This window comes from Pteropus medius, unplaced genomic scaffold (genome assembly GCF_902729225.1).
Source record: "Pteropus medius unplaced genomic scaffold, Ma_sr-lr_union100, whole genome shotgun sequence".
Classification (NCBI taxonomy): domain Eukaryota; kingdom Metazoa; phylum Chordata; class Mammalia; order Chiroptera; family Pteropodidae; genus Pteropus; species Pteropus medius.
The window spans coordinates 1,698,206-1,722,924 of record NW_024344371.1 but is presented as its reverse complement, the minus strand read 5'-3'; the positions used below and the strand labels follow the sequence as shown (position 1 = coordinate 1,722,924).

The following is a 24,719-nucleotide window of genomic DNA, read 5'->3' as shown; positions in this document are numbered from 1 at the left end:
TTTTAGTTTCATCTCCCGTCCCTTGGGTACTCGCTCTAAGTTCAGGGGCTTCCAGTGCTAACATCCCTAACATCCCTTGCACTTCCATGATTCTATGCTCTTCTTAGCCTGAATTACCTTTCTGCTTCTCCTGCCTCTACAAAATTCTACTCATTCATCAAGGTCTCTCTTCTTTGAAAATGTACCTAATAATCCATACTCATAAAAACACACGTGCAGGCAGAATGAATCTCTGTCTCCTCCAAACTCTGCCTTCTGCCAGTATGGCTCACATCCAATGGGATTAGAGTTTGTGAGGGGCACCTCTGTCTCTACCCAGAAAATGTGAGCTCTTGAGGGTAAGGAACTGTGTCGGCTTCATCCTCATGGTCCCGATGCCTGTTACACTTTTGGCACACCATAGGGGTCCCAACAGGGTTTGTTGTACATTGGTGATTTGTTAGTGTAGCCTCCATCACGATGCTTGGGGTGCTGAACCTACATTTGCTACGGGACAAATTGAGGTTAATTTCTAAGTCTTATGCTGCCTCCTTAATTATCGATTCTTCCTGGTGTTGGCCCTCAATTGATTTTTGTTCCATTGAGCTAATTACCCTCTGATCTATGTGCACAAACCAGCTCTGCTACCAGTTGGTTCACTACTCAATTTGCTGCCAGCAAAAAAAAAAAAAATCAGCCAAGACAGCTGTCTGGCTAAACTTAGCTGATTGATCAGACTGACCCATTAGCTCAATCAAAGGGAACAATGACATTTGGTTTGGAAATCCAGCTCCAGTCCTTCTCAAAGGTAATTTGTGAAGGAAATGTTGTGATCCCACATATGTTGTACCTGACCAATCCTAAGACCCACTCACTTTTTCAACACAGCGATCTCATTCTCCAGGCTGCTGTCCCGAAAGGCAGGTGACTTCTTGATGCACTTCAGGGCAAAGAGCTTCCCTGTTACCCTTTGCTTCACCAGGAAAACTTCCGAAAAAGCTCCTCTGAGTAGAAGATACCAAGAAATAAAAATTAGTACTAGGGAGCTGGAGAAGCAAAACCAAAGGGTCAGTGAAGGAAGATGTGGCCGGCGATTAGTTTCCATTGTTATTGTGGGCACCGATGAGCTGTGTTGATGGCAGAACCTACGTGACATTCTACTGTGTTCTTTCTTTCATCCATCATGTGGGAAAGAAAAGATTCTGCTACAGACTCGGTGACTTTGGGGCAGTGGGGTGGCTGCCATTTCCTGAACCTATAATTTGGGAAGGACTCCCAGACACTCTGCTTTTCTATGGAGAGATTTCTCCACTTGGCAGATGGTGATCATCACCATGAGCTAATTATTAGAGAAAAAGGGCTGAATAGTCTCTCATTCAGTAGGATCTGCAAGGACCACAGACAGAACCCAGCAGCTCTGGGCAGGCTTCTGAAGACAGAGAGGATGGAACCCAATAGCAACATGGGGTAGGATCCAAAATTACAGGCTTGCCCATGTTAGAACCTCAGGTTTTTGGGTGACAAATCACTTAGCTTCTACATACCCAGTTTCTTCATCTGAAAGGTGGGAATATCAATAGTGTCTGAGTCATATGGTTGTTTAAATGAGTTAATACATGTAAAGGGCTTAAAACTGTTCCTGACATCTATTAAACTAGGTGTGTTAGATACCTTCATTGTTATAATTACTATTATTATTTGGATGCCACTAGGGATGACACCTGGTGGTAACAAGAGGCGATAAAGTTTCAGGGAGGAAACAGCTGAGCCACATTCTCCCCTGCCACATGGACAATCTAGAATGAAGGCCCGATAGCAGTCAAACTGGTGAAAGAGCTTTGAGATTCTGCAATTGAAAATATGTGATGTTTCCTATGAGTTTCCTGCACTTGGATCTGAGTCAGTCAGAGTCTTCGGAGCTTGTCTAGTCATTCATTCATTCACTCATTCCTTCAATCAAGATTTATTGAGCACCTACTGAATCTTAGACACTGGAAATAAAAAAGTAAGTGTTTTTGAGCTTAAGGAGCCTATAGACTAGTAGAGAACACAGACAAATAAGCAATTAAAATTTGATTTGAAAAATGTTATCGGGCAATGAATGCTTGTTGAGCTGGCAGAACCTCTGTGTTAGGCACTGGGATTAGTGTCGTTCTAGCTTAGAATCTAGCATGAGAGAGAGACACATACAGACAAGCAGGAAATATTATGAAACCACAGAAAATGGAGATGTAACACATGGCCTCTGCTATGGTTGGACAGGTTTTTTTTTTTTAAGGTTTAGTAAGGTTTAGTTTCCGTCAGTTTATTTTCTGTATTATTTTTTTTAAAAAATCACAAGTTTAATACTAATGCTTTAAAATATTGCATACCAAAGCCAACTCTCACTCATGCTGCAAGTTGGTCTATGTTCTCTTTACTTCTGTTTGCCGGATGATCTTCAATAATTTCTACGAAGAGATTCCTCTTCGATAGATTATATGCAAGAGTTAAAAGCTGGCCGGCAACTTTATGAAAATAGCGTGAACCGTAACAGAAGAGGTCCATTCGCAACTCAAGCCCCATGCCATAATCACATTCATCATTAGCAAACTGTACAAAAGTTAGCACTGCACAATTCCAACAGATGCCGTTCACCTTGCAGCCACCGTATATCTTCATATGATAATTATTACAACAGTCTTCCCCCAGCAGACAACGGTCTGGAGAAAAGGGCGCTTTTTCCTGATGTGTACAAAGTGACCACTTGGGATAGATAAGGAAGATGTAATTGATGGCTGTCTGATTTAAGAAGATCCTGTGCTCAGTTTAAAAGATGAATGAGAGTTAGCCCAGTGCGGGGAAAAAGATTTGAAAGTGATGTTTCAGGTGGGGTGGGGAAGAAGTGTGAGAAACAGCAGGGGTGTAAGGAAGAACAGGCAGGGGTGGGGACTCCAGTTTCCTTATCGATAAAACGAGAGTGTTGGACCACGTGGCCTTAAAGATGTCTTTCAGCTGTGACATTTTAGGGTCTGCCTTCAGAATTCTCCTTTTCACCTGTATCTTTAGAACTACACATCGACGGTCTCCTGATTCCAAAGTTGACACCCACTCTGGATCCTCTTGTGGAATGAGATCAAATGAAAGCCTTCCTAGGGTGCCATTTACACTGAAGTGTATACCAGTGGCGCCTATTGTGGCCACTCAAAATGGCGTTACTGCCCTTCTGCTTCGGGGGTGGGCAGCGAGGGACTAGTAGAGACAGGGGAGAGGGAATGAAGACTTAATCGCACCACCTGTCAGGCTGAAGAGCAGAGAGCTAGTTTTGAGCAGCCAAGGTTGCTGGGGTCAGAAGGCAGGACAGGCAGAGCCTTCAGAGCCGGGGACGATTGCCGCGAGACAACCCGGTCTGTGTTTCTGCTCTGAATAGCTTTTCACTCTTGCTGGGCCCTTGGAGGGTGGGGACCAAGGAGAAAATTCTCTTCCTAGGCAGTGAAAGAAAAAAGGTTGACCTGCCCCCTACTAGTGGGTGACCTGCCCCCTACTGTGGCCCAGTGTCCATACAGTTGCCGCAGGGCCCTGGAATTGTGGGTGGTGTCTGAGCAGATTTGGCAAAATCTTGGTGGGTTGTCTAGAGGAGCTGAAGACTAGAGGGAAGAGGCCTTTGGCACAGGGTTCCAGTGCATCCCGAAGGGGGGAGTCTGCTCTGCCCAAGTGCTGTAACAGTGACTTGTCCCCTGTCTTGTCCTCTTGGCCCCCCAAATTAGTGCAGAACTGGATAGTTACAGCCACCAAAAACACTTAAAATATAGATTCCTGGCTGCTGGGTCCTAAATCCCAGTTTAGTAGGGCTGGGGCCAGGAATCTGTATTTTTCAAAAAATTACCTACGCTAAAGTAATAGAGAATTTTTATTAATTTCCTTGACCTTGACAATAATCTTGTGGATATAGAAGAATATGACTTTATTCTTATGAGATGCAGACAGAAGGATTCACCAGAGGTGATGTGTGATGATGTTTGCAACCTGTATACAAATAGTTTAGTGAAGTGCGTGCGTGAGTGTGCATGTGTGCGTTTATGTGTGTAAAATGAATATAGTGAAGTGTTAACAATTGTTGAATTTAGGAGTTGGGTATGTTGGCGTTCACTGTACTATTTCACCTTTTCTTTACTTAAACATTTTTGTACTCTACTATTTCACCTTTTTTCCACCTTTTTCCCCCCTTCTTTATTGAGATATAATAGACAATTAGTTGCATGTATTTACATTGTACAATTCAATGAGTTTTTTTTTTCAATCATAGTTGGCATATGATAATATGCCAGTTTCTCATTTAAACGTTTTTATAGTTAAAAGAAGGATAAGCTTCCCAGGAGACTTCAATGTCCCCTGGTTTAGAAGCTGCCGTGGGAGATTTTACTGAGCTCCATGAGGCCAGCATGTGTCCGTCTTCCGACTGTCCTACAGCACCAGCCTGAGCAGACGGTGAATGAGCTCCTGTCCTCCCAGGCTTCCTGTCCCCTCCTTCTCTTGATTTTCTGGGCTGCTTAGCAAATCATTTCTGATTCACTCACGAGCCTGGTTCCTCTCTCTTGCCAAAACGCCCTCTCGAGCCACCCCCGTCTCGGCAAGGGCCCTTGATGGAGGGCCAGTGCTCCGATGACCAGCACCACAGCTGAGATCTTCCTGTGTGTACAGAGCCTGACCCTTGCCTAGCAAGGGGGTGCCCAGAGGCCTTCTCTCAGGGCTGACTCTGGCTCCTCTCAGTCTGCAGTGCAAGTGTGGGCAGCCTTCACTGCCTGAGGTCACTGCCTCCCAGCCAAGGCAGAGGGAGCTAAAATTAGCTGGAGTTGGCTAAAGAGAAAGCTTGCTTAAATGGACAGTCCATTAACTTCCCCTCACTTCCCTGGGCCCTGGGCCCAATTAGCCCTGACTAATTAGCTGACCAGATGGGGTTCAGAGGCGATGGAGGCCAGTGGTCCAGAGCTGCTGCCAGCCTGCATCAGAGATTGTGCTCTCCCAGAAGAGAGGCAGGACTAAGTAGAGAGTCAGCTCCAGACAAGCTCTCTCTGCTCCACCAGCCATGTCATCATTGTCAGAGGCCAGGCACAGACGCCCCAGAGGCTGGTAGGAGTTTTCCAACGTGGTGCAGAGAGAATGGTGGGGCAGGGAGCTGATTTAGGTGTGCATAACCCACTAGCTCTCTAGGGCCCCCTAGAACCTTCTCTTCCATCTACAGTGCACAGTGGGATTGACCTGGTCACTGCAGGAGAATGAAGAAGCTGGGTGAGGAGGCCCAGGAAAGTTCTTCCAGGGTCACTGACTCTCTGGAAGTGCTCCAGAACGTCCCTTCCTGCGACCAGGGCAAGAGCTCACTAGTCGTGGCAGATGTGGGGGGCAGGGCTCCCTAGGTGGGTCAGGCAGAAGAACCCAGGGTTGGGGGGAGAGCTGGTGTTCCCTCACGGCTGCAGGGTAGCAAACGTCCGCTGCATTACCCCACACTTCCTTCTCGTCCTCTCGCCCCCAAGGCCCCTACTCCACCTCTCTGGGTCCCTTAGAGCTACGGAGGTGATGTCACAGCAGCCTCAGTCCCAGTTCGTCAGTCTCTGCTGGTTCGGAACAGCCCCTTCCCAAGCCCCCTGGCAGGCAGCCCATCTCTCGGCCCCGACTTACGATCCCAGCACTTCCATGAAGATGAAGGTTTTCCGAATGTTCGTGGTCTGTTTCTTCCAAGAACTGCAGTCATCTTCTTCCTTTCGACCCATTGCCTCCAGAGTTGAAGCTTCCGGGGATGCTTTTTTTGAAGAAAGGGAAGACGGGGGCTGATCAGCTAATTTCTCAAATAAGATGAGAATAAGTTGCAAACAGAATTGAAAATACTCACATCCTTCATGTAACAAGTAGAAGGAAGGAAGAAGAGCAAAGCCTGGATAAGACTATTCTTGCTTTTTAAATTTCTACAACAAATTTATTAAACATCTGCTGCATGCCCGTTGTGCTTGCCATGTGCTCAAGGGGTTCAGAGCATAGTCTAAGTGGAAACTCTGCTTTGCAGAGTTTAAAGGCAATAACACGTGCACATACAGATTAACATGGGAACGTCCACCTCGGGGGGATCTGAGCTGAGCTGAGGCGTTTCCTGTGTGGCCAACTGATCACCAAGGTGTTTATTCACGTTACTGAGTCAGGCTGACTTCCTGTTTTCCAGCTTCGCCACCTCCTCCGATGATTTCTATTCCCGCCTCTCTCCTACCTGGTTAAGTGAATGAATGGTAGATGAATGAGCATTGTTTCCTCTGTGACTCCCACAGCATTTAGCACAGTGCTGGGAAAATAGTTCCTTAAAATCCAAACTGAATCATGTCCTAACTTTAATATGAGAGTCCTGGAGTCACCACACTCACTCAACAGTCAACACCTGTGCTGTGCTGAGTGCTGGGTATGTGCCGATGGACAATACCATGGACAATGGCTCTGCCTTCCGTGGGCGGGGAGGCCTGAGGACACAGGCAATGAGCAAGTAAACCGATGTGTGCACAGTGACAAGTGTGGGGAAACCATGAAAGGACAAGACCCAGGCTTATAACGAAGACAAACAGGGCAGGTCTTCTTTAGATGAAGGTCAGGGGAGGCCTCTGAAGAGGTCGTATTTCAGCTGAGACCAGAAGTTTGAGAAAGAGCCAGCAATGTGTGAAGGAGCATTTCGGCAGAAAGAATAAAATATACAAGTCCACGGCAGGGAAGGGCGTGAAAGGAAGAGTGGAGCTAGACAGTGTGAACTCCGCATGGCATGGCCCGGCGAGTGGGCCGGAGAGGCGGGCAGACGACCATCCTGAGGAGGACTTAACGGACTCCGTTAGAGATACTGGGTTTTCTTCTTAGTGAGACCTGAAGACACTGAAGGATTTTTAGCAGGAGAGTTAAATTACACCGCCGAGGTTTGGAAGAGCTCACGTTAGCTGCTCTGTGGAGGAGGGAGTGGAGGGGGCGAGACTTGATACATGGACAACAGGTAGGGGGCAGAAACCTGCGGGGTATGATGGTGGCTTGGACCATGGTGGTCGGGAAGGAGAGAAGTGTGTGGGGGGCCTGGGATATATTCTGGGGTCCAATTACTTATAGGTGATACTAGGTGATATGCCTAAGGTGGGGTGAAAGAAGTCTAGACTGACTCTCATGTTTCTGTAGGAGCACCCCGGGGTGATGATGCTTTTTCTGAGGTGAGTACTAGGGAGAGGTGTGTTCTCGGGGTGTCGTTAGCGGGGTTGGAGGGACTCTCTGTTCCTTTGGGTACTCTGCCCTAGCTAGCCCACTACAGCTGGAGGGAGGGGCACTGAGTGTCTGGGAATAGTGAGTGAAATGCATTTCTGCCAGTGCCCTCTCCCCCAAACCTGACAGAGAAGTAAGAAAGTGTATCTAATGGCTGCCCCTCTAAAAAAAAAAAAAGATTCCAGTAGAATCCATGGGGTCTTCTAACAGATTCAGGACAATGAGAAAGTTTGTGCCTTCAGAATTCAGCATTAGGTAAGGGCATAGATTTGAAGGTCGACCTGAGTTCAAATCCTACCTCCACTCGTTACTAGTTAAATGGCCTTAAGCAGGCTCATGACCTCTTTGGGTCCGTTAGCTCATCTGTAAAATGGGGACAAGGCCCCTATGGTTATGGTGAAGAGTAAATAAAATGGTGTCCATAGAGACTTAGCACGTTGTCTCACACGTCTCAAACAGCTGTAAAAGATAATGCTTAGGGGATAGTAAATCGATGTGTTTGCATTCCTGGTGATCCCCATCTGGAGGACTCATGTCATAAAATAGGTTCTACCGTGTAGAAGGAAACCTCTTCAGTCATCGAGACACAACTGTGGGCTTAGACCCTGGGAATAAGAAGAATGTGACACAAATGAGGTCCTTGCTAGAGAGGATGAGGCATGAAAAGACTGATACTTTTGACCCTAGTGGACACTGGGAAGGAGATGGGGAGGCAGAGGGTGTAGTTGTCAGGAGCACACGTCTTTGCTAATATCCATCCGGGAACGGGGAGGTTGGTGATGGGATGGCTGGGCTTCCCAGGATGCCGTGGGTGGGAGACGAAGCCGAGGGGAACTCTGACTGCAACCACATCTGAGAGAGCAGAAAGTAGTGACGGGGCAGGCCCAGCGGGGAAAAGCTGAGTGAGATGCTGTCGCACGAACTGCAGAAGTTCCCCAGGGCCTGCGGGGGGCTGGAGCCAGCTCGTACTCGCTCAGACAGGTGACTGTGCACGTCTTCCAGCTTCCTGGCCTCACGCTGTTAGTGTGAAATTGGCTACGGTGGGAGGATTTAAAGCATGGAAACAAGCAAATGCTACAATCAGAGCTTCACACCACGCCTCCCCTCACCCTCTGAGAACCAGACATTAAATATTTGCCAGCTCCCCTTTGCCTATGCCACCAGTGAGGGGATGCATTGCACTGGAGGGAATGACAACTGGAGTCTGGATGAAGAGACGGGTACGGTCAGGGCATCTATGGTAGAAGCAAATGGCTGGGATCAGGGCCTTTGGTGGAGGGGGTCGGCATGATGCTCCATAGACCACATGGGACCAGTCACACCTCAGGTCACTATTCAGCCTCTGGTGAGATCCCAGACATCCGGGATCTGAGGTCCCTGGTAAGTCTGAGGCCCTTTCTCCCATACTACAACTAAGTCAAGTAAGCATCTTATAACATAAAATGCCACCTTGAACTTGAGCGGGGGAGGATAAAGGCCATCTCAAGGTTGTGTATTTTCCTCAAAGACACTGGGTCAGCTACATGAGACTATTAAACCCGAGACGTTATAATGGACAAGTTCAAACACAGAGTTTCCCATTTCCATTTTGCTGACTGGTAGGGTAAGATTTTATAGGAAATGAAGAAGCTACACTTACTTTGCATCTTTTAGTGTGGGGTGTAAATTTGCAACTGGGCTATATAATAATTGGTGGCTATTCTTATGAAAAATAAATGTGAGAAACGTTAAGAATTCCTTAGCATTTGATATAGCCAAATGTAGATCTGGTGGCCTGTGCTTGTATCTTCAGGCCCATTTGCTGATTTTCTCCTACTGGCGGGGTGGCAGCTCAGAGGGACCACAGCTGTTCAGGGCCCAGGCACCGGTCCGAGGAGGACTTGCCAGCAGTGCAGTGGCAGGCTGACCCTGGACTTCGAGGGCACAGTCTACAAGGTGGAGACAAATGGACACTGACTGGCAGAGACTGCTTTGAGGAAGATGAAATATTAGAACAGGGAGCTATCTTTAGCCAGATGCCATTCTGCAGATTCTTAGCCTCAGAGCTTCCACTGATTGGAGTGGTTGACATTTGGGCCTGGACCAAATGCTCCTTACTATGTAGACATTCGGTAGCTGAGAAGTCTTGAAGAATGTAGGGGATGAAAGCAAAGTGGTGGATGTTAAAAGGAGCCAAATCAAGAGGATTAATTTGTGTGTCTCCTTCTCTGTCTCTCTCCTCCTGCATAGAATAAGAGGGCGCAGACACTGCTTTTCCAGGCAGGGAGCCCATCAAAAGCCTTTCCAGCTCAGGCCCATTGGCTGGGCAGCATCCATCACTCCCCCTTCTGGAGCCCCCGTGGAATGACTGCGTGCTCTCCAGGAGGCATCTCCATCTCATTATCAGATCTGTACTCACTGTTCCTTCTTTCCCATCTCTTAAATAGCTTGAAAACATAGTATTCTTAGCCTAAGCCAGGCTATAAGAAAACATCTTTCCCGCCCACCCCTCCTCCCATACACTCCATTCGAACTATTTAGTTCCATCTTCAGAGCTATGTGGAAGAGTCGGGGGCCCAGATCTGAAGCCCCGCTTCATTTTCACCCCTCCTTGACCTCAGAGGAACCTCAAGGCCGCTGTGCCCTGTGTGGGGGAGAGCTAACGGTGGGCCCGCATTCCGATGCTGCGTCCTGCTCTTTCTCTTAAAGCCCCCCACCTCCACCTCCATTCTTGACTTCTGCAGTCTAGCCTTTCAAAGGGAAAGCCAACAAATTCTGAGAAGGCTGACACTCCAATATTGCTCTCAAAGTACTCCCTACTTCTCTATTTCTGGAGACAACCTCTGTTGGGCTTTAAAGCTCCACAAGAGCCACTGAAGACTTCTCTGAGATTCAGAGCTGATTTCACATGCACAGCTCAGGCGATGTCGAGGATGTTGACATTCAGGGCTGGTTCAGGCCCCTCATTCCTCAGTAGGGCCAGAACCTCACGAATATTCTGTAAAAGTGTCTCCTGGCAAAGGAAATAACCTTATTACATGGAATCATTTTTGAGTTGTGGAGGTAACACTTCTTCACTCCACAAGCACTTACTGAGTACCTCCTGTATACTCACTGGACTAGATACGGGCATTTCTATGATATGAGGCTACTCTGGAAAGTGCTTACCATCAGGCTGGAAAGACCAAGCAGAGGTATAGAAATAAATACCTGAAAACACAGAGCAGTCGACAGGAGCTGGCAAATGAATGGGCACATTGGGTCAGCACCAAAATGGCTCAGAGGTCCATGGTCGGTCGATTGCTTATGTGTGGGTTTCCCGCAACACAATGCCAGCGCTTAAAGGGCAGGAGCCACGGATTCCTCATCTGGGAGGCCCCAGTGCCTGGTCCTGAGGCTGGACACACTGAAGGTCCAGTCCACATTTATGACATGAGTGATGAGGCGGAGAACCTGGGGGTGATGGGGGGCGCATTAAGGAAGGCTTTGCGGAGGAGTTGGATGAGATGGGTGTTGAAGGGTCGGGGGATGAATTCCTGCTATTGCTCTGGAGAGGAAATGCAGTAGAAGCCCTGCGCCCTGGGAAGGGCAGGCGGTAGGACCTCCTCTCTAAAGCTCTCGCACGGGACTCTGCCAGGGGCACAGCAGCAGAGAGGGCAGAATCTGCTTGGCTTCTTGGTCACCATCATCACTTCAGGGACAGATGATGTAGGGCCTGGGATGGGCTCTGGGCCCAGTTCTTGGTAGGCAGAACTCCCCTGGGATACTTGAAGAGGGTCCCCTGACCATTCTACCTAGAGGTAGCCCCCGCAAAGTCACTCTCTAATGTGAGCCTGAGCCCGTCTTCTGTGACACCCTGACCGTAAAAAATTCTCCTGCTCGTTTGAGGTCATAGACTCAATAGAAAGCGAGTCCACGTGGACAAAGACCAGGTCCATTCCTTACCTACCCTGGGCCTGACTCAGTGACTGGCTTCGGCTCATGCTCAGTCGCGTGTTTTGGCTGGCCTTCCTGGACTCTTGGGGAAAACTCCCACAGCTGGGGAGGTGACTACAGAGGGAAAAGTATTTCACACAGACGTGGGGTGGACGCTGCCTCTGAGCGCAGCCCTGGCTGAGCTTCTGCGAGACTAGCTGTGCGATCCTTGGAGGCGTCCAGCCTGGCTGTTTATGAAGTACTGGTGAGAGGTCTTGGGCTGTGAGCCCAGGAGGCAGGCACCCTTCACATGCCTCTCCCATGGGGCGTCACTGTCCTTCTCTTCCTCCCAGGCTCCATTCGGTCACGGGAGCAACACGAGCCCCAGACAGAACTTTAAGACAGATGAAGTCGTCAGTGGCCCCTCATCATCAACATCATACTCTGAAGATGTCAGGCCACCTCATGACCCTACACTGCCCTGGACCTTCTCTCTGGACCCCCAGTCCTGCCTGTCCTCCTCCATGTGGCCTCCTTATCAAAAGTTTCCCACTTCGAGTCATAGCCATTAAGAACTCTGCTCCGAGGTGCTTATTAAATGAATCTGCTCGGCTAATTGCTTCAGAGGGCCGCCCCTCCTGGCACCTCGGCCCAAGTCTTGAGAGCACTACGTTTTAATCCGGAGGCATTCTATTCAGTTCAAACCAGTATGTGTTTCCCACACCCACAGTCCAGTTCCTAAACTGGACACAAACAAGAGGAGATGGAGACAGGAAGGAGAGAATCTTTGAGGAGCCCCCCTCTGCAGCCTTCAACTCACAGATAATGGCTCTCAGCGCCACTTACAAGGAGAGCCAGCCTGCCTTCACAGGTGCTTGGCTTGGGGCACAGGAAGCAGGCCTCGGAGCCTTCCTGAGGGACCACTGTGGCTCTTTCTCTCTCCTCAGGGGACTCAGGCTACCCTAAGACTGCTTTGTGCTTCCTCGGTTTTCCATTTCTTGGGAGCATGACTCAGAAAGGCCTGTGGGTCTTGGGAGAAGGTTATCGGTTGGATCATGTGTCATAACAATGTGCTCTTTGCCTCCAAGCTGGGGCACAGGAGTCACGGCAGTACCTAAATTACCTGGCTATGAAGGGGCTGAAAGGCTAAAGCTGGGACATTTTCTTGCCCAGGCCCCACCGTTTCCTGGACTCGGGCCCATACTGGACTTGCCATCATCCCCCGGGTTGGGAGCCGCACTGGAAGGAGCTCAAGTTGTGGCTGCAGTTTTGGCTTGGCCCCGAGGAGCTGTGCAGCCCCAGGCAGATCACTGTATATCTCTGGGCTTCCACCTCTCTCCTTGGAAGAAGGGATTGGACTAGATTAAGGTTCCCTGAAGTTTGCTTTTTAGAATATTAGTCTCAGGAGACTTTGTGCAAAGTGGATTCGCTGCCTCTGGTTGGTGAGTCGTGATCCACATTACCTTATTAAATAAAGGCTCTGAGGACCATTAAAGGCACCTACTCGATGCTGTTTAACCTGGCATCCCCCCAATTGACTCTTTCCTTTCATAATATCTACATGCGTCCAGGGCATCTAGGGTTGCTCAGAGGTTACTTTGGAAAACAAGGACCAGGCTCTCCCTGACGCTCTGTGATTCTTCATTTGTTTGAGCGACATATGAAATTTCTAGCAGCCTGCCGCCATCACTCACAGACCTGCTCTCCTCACGGACTCACAGGCACGTGGCTGTGTCTGTGTGTGCTGTCAGAACCCATTTCCAGCTCATTGGCTGCAGCTCAAGTGGCTGGTCGGCTGGCCAGAGCCCAGGCCTGGGACCCTAAAGCCTCCTGGAGACTTCTGGCTAGACAGAACCTCCATGGAACATGGACCCCGTCCCCAGCCCTCCCATTAATCCTGCATCTCTGCTCGCCAGTTTCTGTTCATAAAATCACTGAGGAAGGATGTTTGTCAATTGCTTCCTGCAGTTTATTTCAGGCTTAAACCACATTTAAGTTTAGTCAGATTCCTCTTGCTGTAGCGACAAGCCAAGACTCATTGTTGCTTAAGGTTTACTGTGTGCCCGTCATCTTTAGGGCTTCACTTGGTGGCTGAGAGATCAACACTTAGGAGTCACGAGAGAGAGCTGGGTGTGCTCTTTATTCTTAATGTGCTTCTAACCATGGCGGGCCTCAGTTTCCTCATCTGCTAAATGGGAATAATGATCTATTTCTTGGCATTCCTGTGGCTGTGCAGTACATCAGTGGGCATGCAAGCACCCTGCAATCTCTGAAATGTTGGGACCACACTACAGGTACGTGAATCAAACACTGTGTTGGGACCACACTCCAGGCACGTGAATCAAACACCGTGCACTGGGGAGAAGGAGAGGGAAACAAATATCTGTTTAAATAGCAATGAGCGCAGGACACGCGCGGCGAATCCTCCCTCCTCCCTCCTCCCTCAGCCTGTCTCAGCTCCCACATGCCTCTTGCAGTGTGAGCATCTCATCTCACTGTGATTCTAAAGTGTTTAAAGATATATAAATTCTCGTACATCATGGCCCTGAAATGCAAACCGACTACTTCATCTGGTACTCAACCAAGGAAACAGAGAGCTGTTGCAACATTGTTGGAAACACTGCCGGCGTTGGTTTTTTTCCATGGGCCATATGCTGCCCTCCCCTGGGGTACCTTCCTAAGGAGTTTTCAAGGGTAATAGAGTGTCTATTACCACACGCTGCCTTTAAGCTTAACTCCATGCAAAAGGTGCCTCCTTTGAACAGGTGCGGGGCTAATTTCTCTAACCTGCCCCAGCCAGGCACTCTATTGAGCCTTCCGGAAAGGAAAGCGAGAGGAGGCATCTCCAGCCGGGGAAGGGGCACAGAAGGCAGGACAGGCTGAGCTCAGGATGGCTGTGGCAAGAAGCTCTGCGTTACCAGCCTGCCCTCCAAGGACACGGGTTTGACAGCCCTCAGAGCCCCTGCAGCCCCCGCCTCCCCGCGGGCAGCCGCCCAGCGCGGCCCCTCGCCGTTGACCGTGGCCGCGCCTGCAGTTGTAGCGGCAGCGCTGCTCGCAGCCGGTTCACAGACTCAGCTGCTCCCCCTCGCTCATTCATCCTGCAGCTCATTCACTCCGAGGGCTCTGGCAGGCTGCGGCTGGGCCCCATCCTTCGCAGGCACTCCGTGTGGCAATTTATTTCTGGCCCAGTGCAGTGTGTGAGCTGTGAGCGGGCGAGAGGGAGCGAGGGAGGCTCGCTTCTCTTAGAGGGGGATTCTTTTCAGCCCCAGCCGGACCTGCTGCAGGCTTTACAGGGTTGGCTGCCTGCCTGGGCTGATCACCTGGGTGGGGCACCGTGCTAGGCACTTCGCCTGCACCTTCTCCTTTAATGCCTCACTGCCCCTTTCAAGGTAGGTGTCATTAATCCATCTTATAGTTGAGGTACTGATGGGTAGAAATGTTAAGCAAAATGCCCCAAATCAAGCAGATGATAAATGACGGAGCCCAGTCCATCCGAGGCCTCCTTGTGCCCTCACCATGTAACCTGTTGCCTCTTTCCTGGTGGTGGCTGTCGGGTTTCATTTCCCAATGTCCTCATCTTTAGGATGCTTTCATGCAACCCTGACCCCTGTCTGCTCACCCCGGAACACGTGGCTCGGCGGTCTGGGGAAAGGTGCATCCCAGGAACGCTGAGACTTCTCCGCACTGAGGCTGGACCCAAAACATCATTAACTTGAGCCCCTCCAGGCTCCAGCTCAAACTTTTCCCACTCTAACCTCAGGCCTCCTGGAGTTTTGCCCCCTCTTTCTAAAGAGTGCTACTATAGTGCCCCCCCAGCCACACACACACACACACACACACACACACACACACACACACAGAGACACACACACACACACACACAGACAGACACCATAGCTATCTGCAGTATCATGGAAAGGTCACTGTCTGTCAGAAGATCTGGGTTCAAGTGGTACTATCATCAAATGGGTACTGCCAGTACCCAGCTCTGCAGCCCCAGGCAGACCATTTAACCTCTTTGTGTCTTGAAGTTCCCACCTATACTAAGGGTGAAACACTACTTGCTCCACCAACCTGATGGGCTTGTCCTAAAGATGATAGAGTAGAAGCACATTATCAACGGTAAAGTGTGGTCCCCATATCAGGTATTACTAAGCTCTCTGTGTTGTGGCCTCTTGGGGCTCATTTTTGTCCTGGTGAAACTTGGGTCAGTGGGAATTTCCAGGGGCCAGGCTCTGTCTGCAGCCTCTGGTCTGGGAAAGCTCATCTCCTTAGGCAAGACAGAACCTGCTTGACTCTCTTGACCCTTCTCAGTGATTTTCCTCGTGATCAAGTTATCTGGCTCCAGAGCAAGCAGCTGGCCAGCCACGCACTGCAGCCAGACCAGCGCCAGCCCTGGCAGCGCTTCCGGGAGCCTCAGGGTTAAGATGTGTGCGTCAAAGTTACGTGGAGAGAAGGGGCCACAGTGTGGATGGGGGTGGTGGTGAATCCAGACCTCCTTTACCATCTTTACCTGAGAAACTGAACTAGGGAAGTTTAAAGACCAGAGGGAGATTGATGCACCCCTGGGGAAGGTGAAGGAGTTGTCTTGTGACTGACAGCAATGCCTCGTGCTCAGAGGCTGAGTTCTGCCTCCTAATGCAGCCAGGGACAAGGATTTGGAGCCTGTCCCTGGACCCTGTCTTGGAGACTGAGGCTAGTCCGCCTTCCTTGTGTTTGCAGAGCCACAGGCTTGTTATAAACCTCCTTTTTGCCCACTGGCTGTCCTAATCCTCACCACAACCCAGACAGGTAGGCAGAATGGGCTTTGCCCTATTTGACAGATGGGGTCAGAGAGGTTAAGAGTTGAAGGCTAAACAGGAAGCAGGGGTGCAGCATGCTGGAGGTCCAGACACCCTGCAGACAGACCGCCCCTCCCAGGCACAGAGCCTAGAGATTTGCCCCTGGAATGCAGGCATTGCCAAGGGGCAGAGACGGATATGTTGCTCCCTTTTTCCTGCCCAGAAGCACAAAAGGTTCGCACTCAAGCCAACCCTGAAGTGATGGCCAGATGGCTCCCCACGGAGGTCCCACCCGGACCCCCATTCAGACTTATGTTCCAAGGCAGCTACAACTTACCCTTGATACCACAAGAATCAGGCAAGCCGGAAACTGGGGCTGAAAAAACACCCAAGTTGCTCACAAAAGTGGCTCTTCAAACCCACCCCTTAGGAGCCACATACCTCCCACTAAGCAAGGAAACCTCCTAAAGCCAAGAAAAGAAGCAGGTTCATCTTACCCAGGGACTCGGAAAGAATTCGTGCTCGTGGTCTCCCACTCCAGCTCCTACAGGTCTGTGAGGATTAGCTGCTCCAGTGCTTTAACAAAAAACTGAATTAAAGGGGAGGAATGCAGGGGTTTTCTTTCCCAGGACCGTAACCAGGCAGCCTTAAAGGGGAGGAAAAGGAGCTAGGTGGCTTGCGTGTCTCATTCTTTGCTCTGCTCTGCTTTCCCTCCCTCTGAGCAGCATTTAGTCTGATCCGGAAAAAATGCTTGCAAAGGGGCCTTTTTATGCTTTGCGTGCGCACGTGTGTGTGTGTGTGATTGTGTTTGCATTCACGTGTGTGATGGAAAGATAGGAAAAATAAAAAGTGAAAACAAAACAACAGATTAGAGGTTTCCATTGCCTTGAATGGGATGATGACAGAAAATCCGAGAAGATTTCTAGGACCGCCTGCCTCAGTTTCCCTGAGGCAGGGGCATGTTGCTGGGGCATGTTGTCTAAAAACACCTTCCTGTCTCCCTCCAACCCACCTGCACACTGCTGGCCTTGGTGAGCCACAGAGCCGGGAATGAATCCCCCGCCACGGAGACGGATGCTGGGTACTACAGGAGAACATGCGGCCTCTTTATGGCGAGTTCAGAAGAGATGTCCTTGCAGGTACTGATCAGGCCACGGCCAGACACGAGAGGCTGGGGGTGGGGATGGAGCATCCATTGCTCGACTATTGGCACAGGCGACCAGGGAACTGAAGGGGCATTTGGGAATATTTCTCAAGGAGGTAGAAGAGAGCTTTTGGCGTGACACATATGCACTTACACACGCGCACGCACGCGCGTGCACCCATGCTTGCAGGTTCCCCCAGTTCGGAGTCTTTTAATGGCCTTAGCTCTATGTTTTCCCCAATCAATAATTCAACCAAATATTTATTTAACATCAACTCTGTGTCCAGTAGAGGAGAAAAGACTACAATGTGGAAAACAATCAGGGATCCGTCAGTGGCTAAGTAGGGTGCTATTCACTCGTGTCGCCATGGGGACCCTGCCGTGGGCTGGAGGCGTCGGAAAGGTCTCATGGAAAACTTTCATGGAAGTCAGCCTGAGCCTCCAGGATGAGTGGGGCCCGATCTGGGAGGTGTGGGGGTGGGGTGGGATTAGGAAAAACATAGAGGTTGGAACACACACGAGGCATGCTGCGAATGACGAGGTGGCCCTGCGATGTGGCAGGAGCGAGGCTGGCCAGGCAAGTGCTTTGGACCTGGCCGCGAACTCAGTACAGAGTCACTGTAGGTTCCTTCGCCAAGGGCGTTTGTGGGAAGCCAGTGGCGGGTGCTCGAGGTCGGGAGAAGTTGGAGAATGGAAAGTCAGCAGGAAGACTGCAGTCGCTGAGAGGAAGGGGGCCAGAACTTAGGGGGCGGCAGGAGTGGAGAGCAGGACGTGAGCTCAGGAGGTGCCGATGCCTGTTGGGGAGCACCCTCCTCTCATCCAAGATGTCTGGGCTTGTCCAGCTGTTTGGTTCAAGATGACATCGTCAGAGGGAGAAGTGGCCATGTTTACTCACTAGGTGCTTACCTCCACTGCTGCCATCTGGTTATGCTTACCCCTCAAAAAACAAAATAAGGGGGCCTCTTATGGTTTGGCGTGAGCAGGAGAAAGGAAGGTTTGCTCATGAAGACAGAGCAGTCCTTTCTTGTCTTACCTTGGTCTGCAGTGTCTTTTATGTTTAATTAGATCTCCGGATTGAGCTTTTTGGATGTCAGATGACAAGACATAATGAGGTGCCAGAGTAGAAAAGGGAAAGGAAAACAGCATTCATTCATTCATTCATTCACTCATGCAACAAATAGTTATTAAGCACCTACTCTGTCCTAGGCAATATACTAGGCTCCGAACATACAGTAAGAAACAAGGTAGGCATAGGCTCCGCTCTGATGAGTCACATTCTAGCAGCCATGTCCCATTTAAACAAACAGATAATTACAATTGTGGTAAGTGGCTATGAACAGTTTAGAGCATTATGAAAGTATACGATGCAGGGACCTTACCTATCCCAGAGGAACTAACTTTCATATTGGAATCGGAAGGAAGAAGAATTTGCTACGTGAAAAGTTGGAGAAACAAAGGAACAGCAAATGCGAAGGCCCTGGGGCGGAAAGAGCCACACGGAGCGGAGAGACAGCGGGAAGTGCATTATGGCTGGACAGTGCGAGCGAGAGACAGAGAAGCCCCAAGTACGTCTGGTGAAGTAGGGAAAGGAACAAATGGTTCAAGGCCTTGAAAGTACGACAGGAAGGATAATGAGAGGGGCGGGGGCCACCAAGGGACACGTGTCATTTATTTCATAACACGTTTCCTATTCGAACAAAGAATGGAATAAGCACAGGGAGTGGGGGCAGGAGGTAGGGACTTAAAATACAGGAGAGCGGAGACAGGCTGGCACGCAGGCATGAATCAAAGTAAGACGTGCTACTTTAGTATATATTTGTTTTAAAAATAAGACGCCAGATTTCTAGTACTTCCAGGAATAGATGCTGCTATGTCTTGACGTGCATTGTTCCTGCAGCCTGCGATCTGCTCATCTTTCCATCTGAGCTAGACCCTCAAAGACTCTCCTCCTTGGAGCCTCCTTCCCTGGGTCCACAGACAAAATGGATGACCCTCTCTGTTCTCCCCAAACCCATCTCTACAATGGTGCCCACCCTGCTCCCCTGGGGTAGAAACTGGCCTGATACATGTCAGGGTTACCCATTAGTGACAGGCCCTCTGAGGCTAGAAACCTTGATACCACCATCTTGCCTGGCAGAGAGCATGTTCCCCGAAGGTCTGCAAAATCGAAGGGCTGAATAAAACCAAAGAGGGTTTTCTGGGGTGTCCTGAGTTTGCCACCATTAACAAAGGAAGGAGAAGGAACTCAGCACATTACCGCGAGCTGCCCTGTGCACGTGCAGAATCCAGAAGAATATTCAAAACAGCCCATTTCTTCTGGTTCATGTCACATCTTCGAATTTCTTTAGAGTCTGCAGAGAGCTGGGCGTCAGGTGGGCCATTCAGTCAGGATCTCTGGCTGCGTCCCTGTGACCCTGGCTGCCGAGTGGGGGGGATACCGGCCCATTCCACTTGGACCCTCTCTTTCTTCTCCTCTTTCCCATGATTCCTTCTATTTGAACAAAGAATGGAATAAGCACAGGGAATGGGGCCAGGAGGTAGGGGCTTAAAATACAGGAGAGCAGAGACAGGCTATATATTCTTTCCTCAGATCTTCCTGTCCTCCTCAACCTCTGCTAAGATTCAGCAAACATTCAACCATACCTAGCTCTGCCCTGGGTGGAAAGGGAGGTGTCACTGGATCTTACAGGTAAGATGTCTACAAGGTGACTAGATTTTCACTTGATTCCCTCCTCATGTATTCGCTGAGCATCTGCATGTTGAAAGAATCTTCTATCACCTCCAATTGCTTTGAGTCACATTCCGGAAGATCCCCAGCTCGGTACGTGCCACGTTCCAGGAAGAGGTAAGGGGCAGGATACAGCCTGTCGCTGCGGGTCTCAGAGTTTTGGCTGATAACCTAGTCGGTTCCTATGTGGGAACCTGCTTCTGGTCCTCGGCAGAGGTTGTGGTACCTTTCTCCTCTGGGTCCATCATTATCTGCACTTATCTCTGTATCCACAACTGAAGGAATCAGTCATGACTCTCCAAGGTCACCAGTGTGTGACCTTGAAAAACAGCCAAAAGAAGGTCAAGGGCAGCCATGAATATCACTTGTCTCATCCAAACTTTTATCAAGGTTACTGACAAACTACCTGATTGTCCAATTTGATTTTAATCTTCTTTTTCTGTTTCTTCCTAACCCTCCAGGGAATGAACAAATAACAAAAGGCAAGGCCATAAAGAAAAAATTATGATGGTGACAATTTCACTAAAGCATTTAGCCCACATTGCCATGAATAAACAGTTCTTAGATTTGGCCCCAGACTAGGTTTAGGGGACCTAGCATTTGTCCCCATAGCATCTTTATTAGCCAAGCCATCTAAGATGAGTCTAAAACTCAAGGATCTTTCTGTTTTCGCATGTCGAATTTTGTAATGATGTCAGTCTACTCCACGAGTCTCCTATTGGGGGTCAAAGGAAATGAGAGGATGTGTTTGAAACATGAAAAGAAATGTTGCGCTTATTCCCAGTTGAAATCGCATGTTCACCTCCAGGTCTTCCCCGCATTGGGCAGAGTTATAATGCAGCAGGATTGTCTTGGCTTCTCCTGAGAGACGATGGGGTAACAGGGCTCCCACACTCTCAAGAGTGAGCTGCCACTGCCCTCTAGTGACAGCATTCTGCCCAGGCCCGGTGTCCATCCGTCTGGTGCCAGGGAGGACAAAATTCTCCATATTCCTGATATGGGTGGTGACTGTTGCTCCTTTTCTGTAATATTATAAGAACCAACAAGTATTTGTCAGATGGCCACTATTGGAGGGGACAGTGTGCCAGGCATTGAAGTGACACTCCTTCCTTCCTCTCTGCTGCCCCTCCCTTAGGAGAGGAAGGTCTCAGACAGTCACCGCCATGAAGTCAACCTTCAGGGGTGGTTATTGAGCCCCTACCCTCTGTGGAAGATCCTCAAGGGACCACAGAGACTGCCTGCTGATCTCCATCCCCACGGCACCCAGCAGAGCAGGCACGGAGTCGGCATTCGGGAAGGATTTGTCTGCTGAAGGATTTGTCTGCTGAGTGAATAGTTGGTTCTTGGGAATGCCTCCTGGATAGGCACTGAAATCCTGTAACGTATTACGGCTCTTCGAGAGTCATAGTGAAGAGGTTGAGTCAGACGCAGAGTAGATCTGGGATTGAGTTGGGAGCCCTGTTACTGGCTGTGCGATCCTAGGCAGCTTCTTCACATTTCTAAGTCTGTTTCTCAGGCGTAAAATAAATGGGCTCAAGTGAATATTTTCCTCGACAAGAGAGTCATAAGGATTAAATGAGATAATGGTTGGGACGTGCTTGGGAAATGATAAGCACTCAGGAAGAGGGGACCCTTTGGGGGCCCGACTCAGTCTGAGACACTGCAGAGACCAATGCAGAGAGTAAGGCAGCTCAGGAGAGCTGGGTGAGGGCAGCAGGTGGGGCAGGAAAGGGGCAGTGGTGTGTGTGTGTGTGTGTGTGCGCGTGTGTGTGTGTGTGTGTGTACACACTTCTATAAGCCAGATGTCTGGGCAAAGGAAGTCCACGTGCAGTGACGTCTCAGCTTGAGGTCCTAAGGGGCAGAGATGCAGAGATGACCAGTCCTCTCCCCGGTCGGGATCACTGCCTTTTCCAGGGAGAGGGGCAGCACTGCGCGCCTGGGTGCTCGGTACCTGGGGAAGTTGGATGTGTGCCTGGTGACGGACTTAGTCATGAGCGGGGGCCAGTGGAAGACTAAACTTTTCCTTAATAATGGGTTTGGGAGAGTAACAGCCAGGACTCTTGACCAACCAGAATGCCTGGGACCTGGGACCTAGACAGCATTCTGGGGACACATCCACCCCAGGGCCCTTTGAAAAGTAGCAACAAGAAAACCTTTCTTCCAGGGGTCCTCTCCCTCCCACCTACTCCTCTCTCCTTCCTTCCTTCCTTCCTTCCCCTTTTCCTCCTTCTAAACTTTCGGGGGGAAGGAGGTCTCATGAGGTTGCTAGCAGCATCGCCACCTAAATGTTCTCAATCTGCTATTGTTTCTGAGATGGAACATTTAAATAATAGAACTGCCGATAAATAGAAACCAGCAGAAGTAATTCACTCCTGAGGAAGGAAACAATTGCTTGATTTAGAGTCCAGGGCTCTTGTCTGACTGTTCCCAGCACTATAGTCCGGAATTCGACCTTCAGAGAGGGATTGAAAGAACCTGGGGGAGGCAGAGAATGCAGGCACGATGCCTCCGGGGCAAGGTCTGTGGGCTGAGAACAATGGCCTGGCTCCCTCTCGGCAGCACATTGGACCAGGCAAAACACACCGCAGATCTAAGGCTAGTTCCTGCCTTTCATACGGGGTGAGTCTGCAGCCGGGGGAGGGGGAGCATGTTGGCATTGACACTCCGTGATACGCATTGTTTTAATCTCAACTTTCAACATTTCCTCGTCCAGCTCCCACCCCCAACAGGTGGGAGGCAGCTGAGAGAAAATGATCTATCTGCCCAAGCTTTCTGAAACCTTGGGGGAAGCAACCAGGCTAAAGGATTACAGAGCGACACTGATTTTCCTCTTGCCGTGTGGCAAGGCCAGTGTACTCCGTAGCACTAGAGAATTATTGATTGATCCTGGGGTCTGGAGGACTTAAATTAGCCAACTGACAGGGTCCTGTGTGGGGGCCAGGCCTGCAAGATGGGGTGTGGCAGAGAAAAAGGAAAGAAAGGACCAGGGCATAGCAGATTCCAGGGACACAGGAAAGAGTGGCACCAACGGCAGTTTCTGTTCCTTTTACAATCCTAGGACACTTTGGAAGTATCAGCCTTTAGAGCAAGTCGTTTTGGACATTTTCTCTGGAAGGTGAGGTTGACCTCATCATAACCTGTAACCCAGCTAAGAATGGAAGGATTAGGGGCCCCATCGAGCTCAGTATCTGGACAGGGTGGCGATGGGCAGTGGCTGGTATCTCCAGCAAATCCTCACATCCCAGAGTTCCCGCGAGAGGCCATGAGGGCATCACAAGTGTGCGGAGGACAGCAATGGGGAGTCTCGGAGGGCAGGATCCTGCGATGTCCGTGCTACACGCCTTTGCACGGAGATCTCCGCCTGGACCGTCCTCTCGTTTCCTGCTGACAGGATTACTAACCGCTCTTCGAGAGAAGCTCGCATCTTACTCCCTCGGTGAAATCCTCCATAATGAAATTCTTCACTCTCAGCATTTAGCAATGCCTTACTCAGCCTTCCATTCTATTCAAAATTTTCGATGACTAGTCCAGGGTGGGGGTAAGAACAAAAGCAAGGACGCACTCTTATCCCAGAGGAATTGGGCACTGGGCAGTGTTGATGCGAGAATCCCAGCATAAGAATCCACATTGCACATGGGGGTTCAGGGAGGAGAATTCGTTGCAGGAACAAGGCAGAGATTCGGTCATAGAACTGAGCATTAGCCCTGAGAAAGGCTGGATGCCAATTGGGTCTCTTGAACATTGAAAGAAAGGGCCCCCCTGGGCTCCTTCATGGAAGACAGTCTTGTTGACCAATCCTGGGGTGCAGCTGAGTCTGCAGCTGTGGCCACAGGCTTAACGGGGTCTCAGTTGCAAGTGGAGGACTGAGGGTACCATGAACCAGTAAGTCAACAAGCCAGACTTCTGGACCATTGCTTTGCCCTCTTTCCTCCAGAAAGGGAGCACAGGCTTAGATGCCCAGCTTTCTAACCGGGAGCGGGCAGCACTGGGCAGCTGGCGGGTCCTCAGGAGAATCGGCCTTGTGTCACCGTTAGATATTAGACATTTTGTGCACAGAATTTAGAAGCAAAACCTGCCGAGACGCAGAAGCACAATCAGCGCACGCACTACTTGTCCACGTGTTCCACAGAGCTCATTTCAATTTTTTAAATTCCAAAAATGGTGTTTTGTGGCTTTTCTCTTTCTACAGAGAGCATCACATAGATTCTCGCTCCAGGGCAAGGCTCCTTGGAGAAATTCCGCTTCTAATTCATGGAATGGAGGAGGGTGCGTTAGAAAAATATGTCTCTGGGGTGTGTTTCATCAACATGAAAACAACCAGAAAGTGAACTGGAAAAGCCAATTTATCCTAAGTCTTACAATAAAGACAGATCAGGTCCTGGCACCCCTTTGTGACTTCTGATCTCACAGAAGAGGTTTGCATTCTAGATCCGAGTCCATGTCGGGTGACTTCAGACAATTCTGAGCCTCAGTTTCCTCATCTATAGAATGGGAAGAATAATGTAATCTTGACCGCGCAGGGGTAATTATGAGCACAGTAAAGAGCTCCCATGGGGTCTACACAGCATTCTTTCCCCTTTCCGGACACACTCCCACCCCCTTTCCTCTGGGGCCGTCACATGGCTCTAATGAGAGCCATTATGGCTACGGAGAACCTACCCCTGGCCAGTTGAGGGATCAAGTGGTGAGCTCAAGCAATTCGGTTCAGTTTTGCTGCCAAATGAACTTTGAGTTTATTTTTTAAAAAAATTCTTTCAGATTTTCTGAGAGTTTCGGATTTTCGAATTGTAGATAATGGGTTGCAGAATTGTAGCTAGTTGAGTCAGGTACATTTGGATCAAACATGTCTATTTTCTATGTTAAAATGTGAATTATTTGAGGGTAGAGCGGAACACCACAGGGATGCTGCAGTCACCTCGACTTCGGCGTGTCTAAAACTGTA

The 24,719-nt window shown here is 49.7% G+C and overlaps 1 protein-coding gene across 2 annotated transcripts in view; it reads right to left on the bottom strand.

Moving 5' to 3' along the window:
• Positions 1–16,507, bottom strand: part of CAMK1G (calcium/calmodulin dependent protein kinase IG) — a 28,964-nt gene extending 12,457 nt beyond the window's left edge. For both annotated transcript variants that reach the window (XM_039870292.1, XM_039870293.1), the window contains exons 1-3: positions 16,403–16,507; positions 5,635–5,755; positions 855–983 (exon numbers count right to left, since the gene is read on the bottom strand). In XM_039870292.1, coding sequence (XP_039726226.1) covers positions 855–983; positions 5,635–5,726 — 221 coding nt within the window. In that variant the 5' untranslated portion in view covers positions 5,727–5,755; positions 16,403–16,507. The remainder of the gene's footprint in view (positions 1–854; positions 984–5,634; positions 5,756–16,402) is intronic.
• Between the last annotated feature and the right edge of the window lie 8,212 nt (positions 16,508–24,719).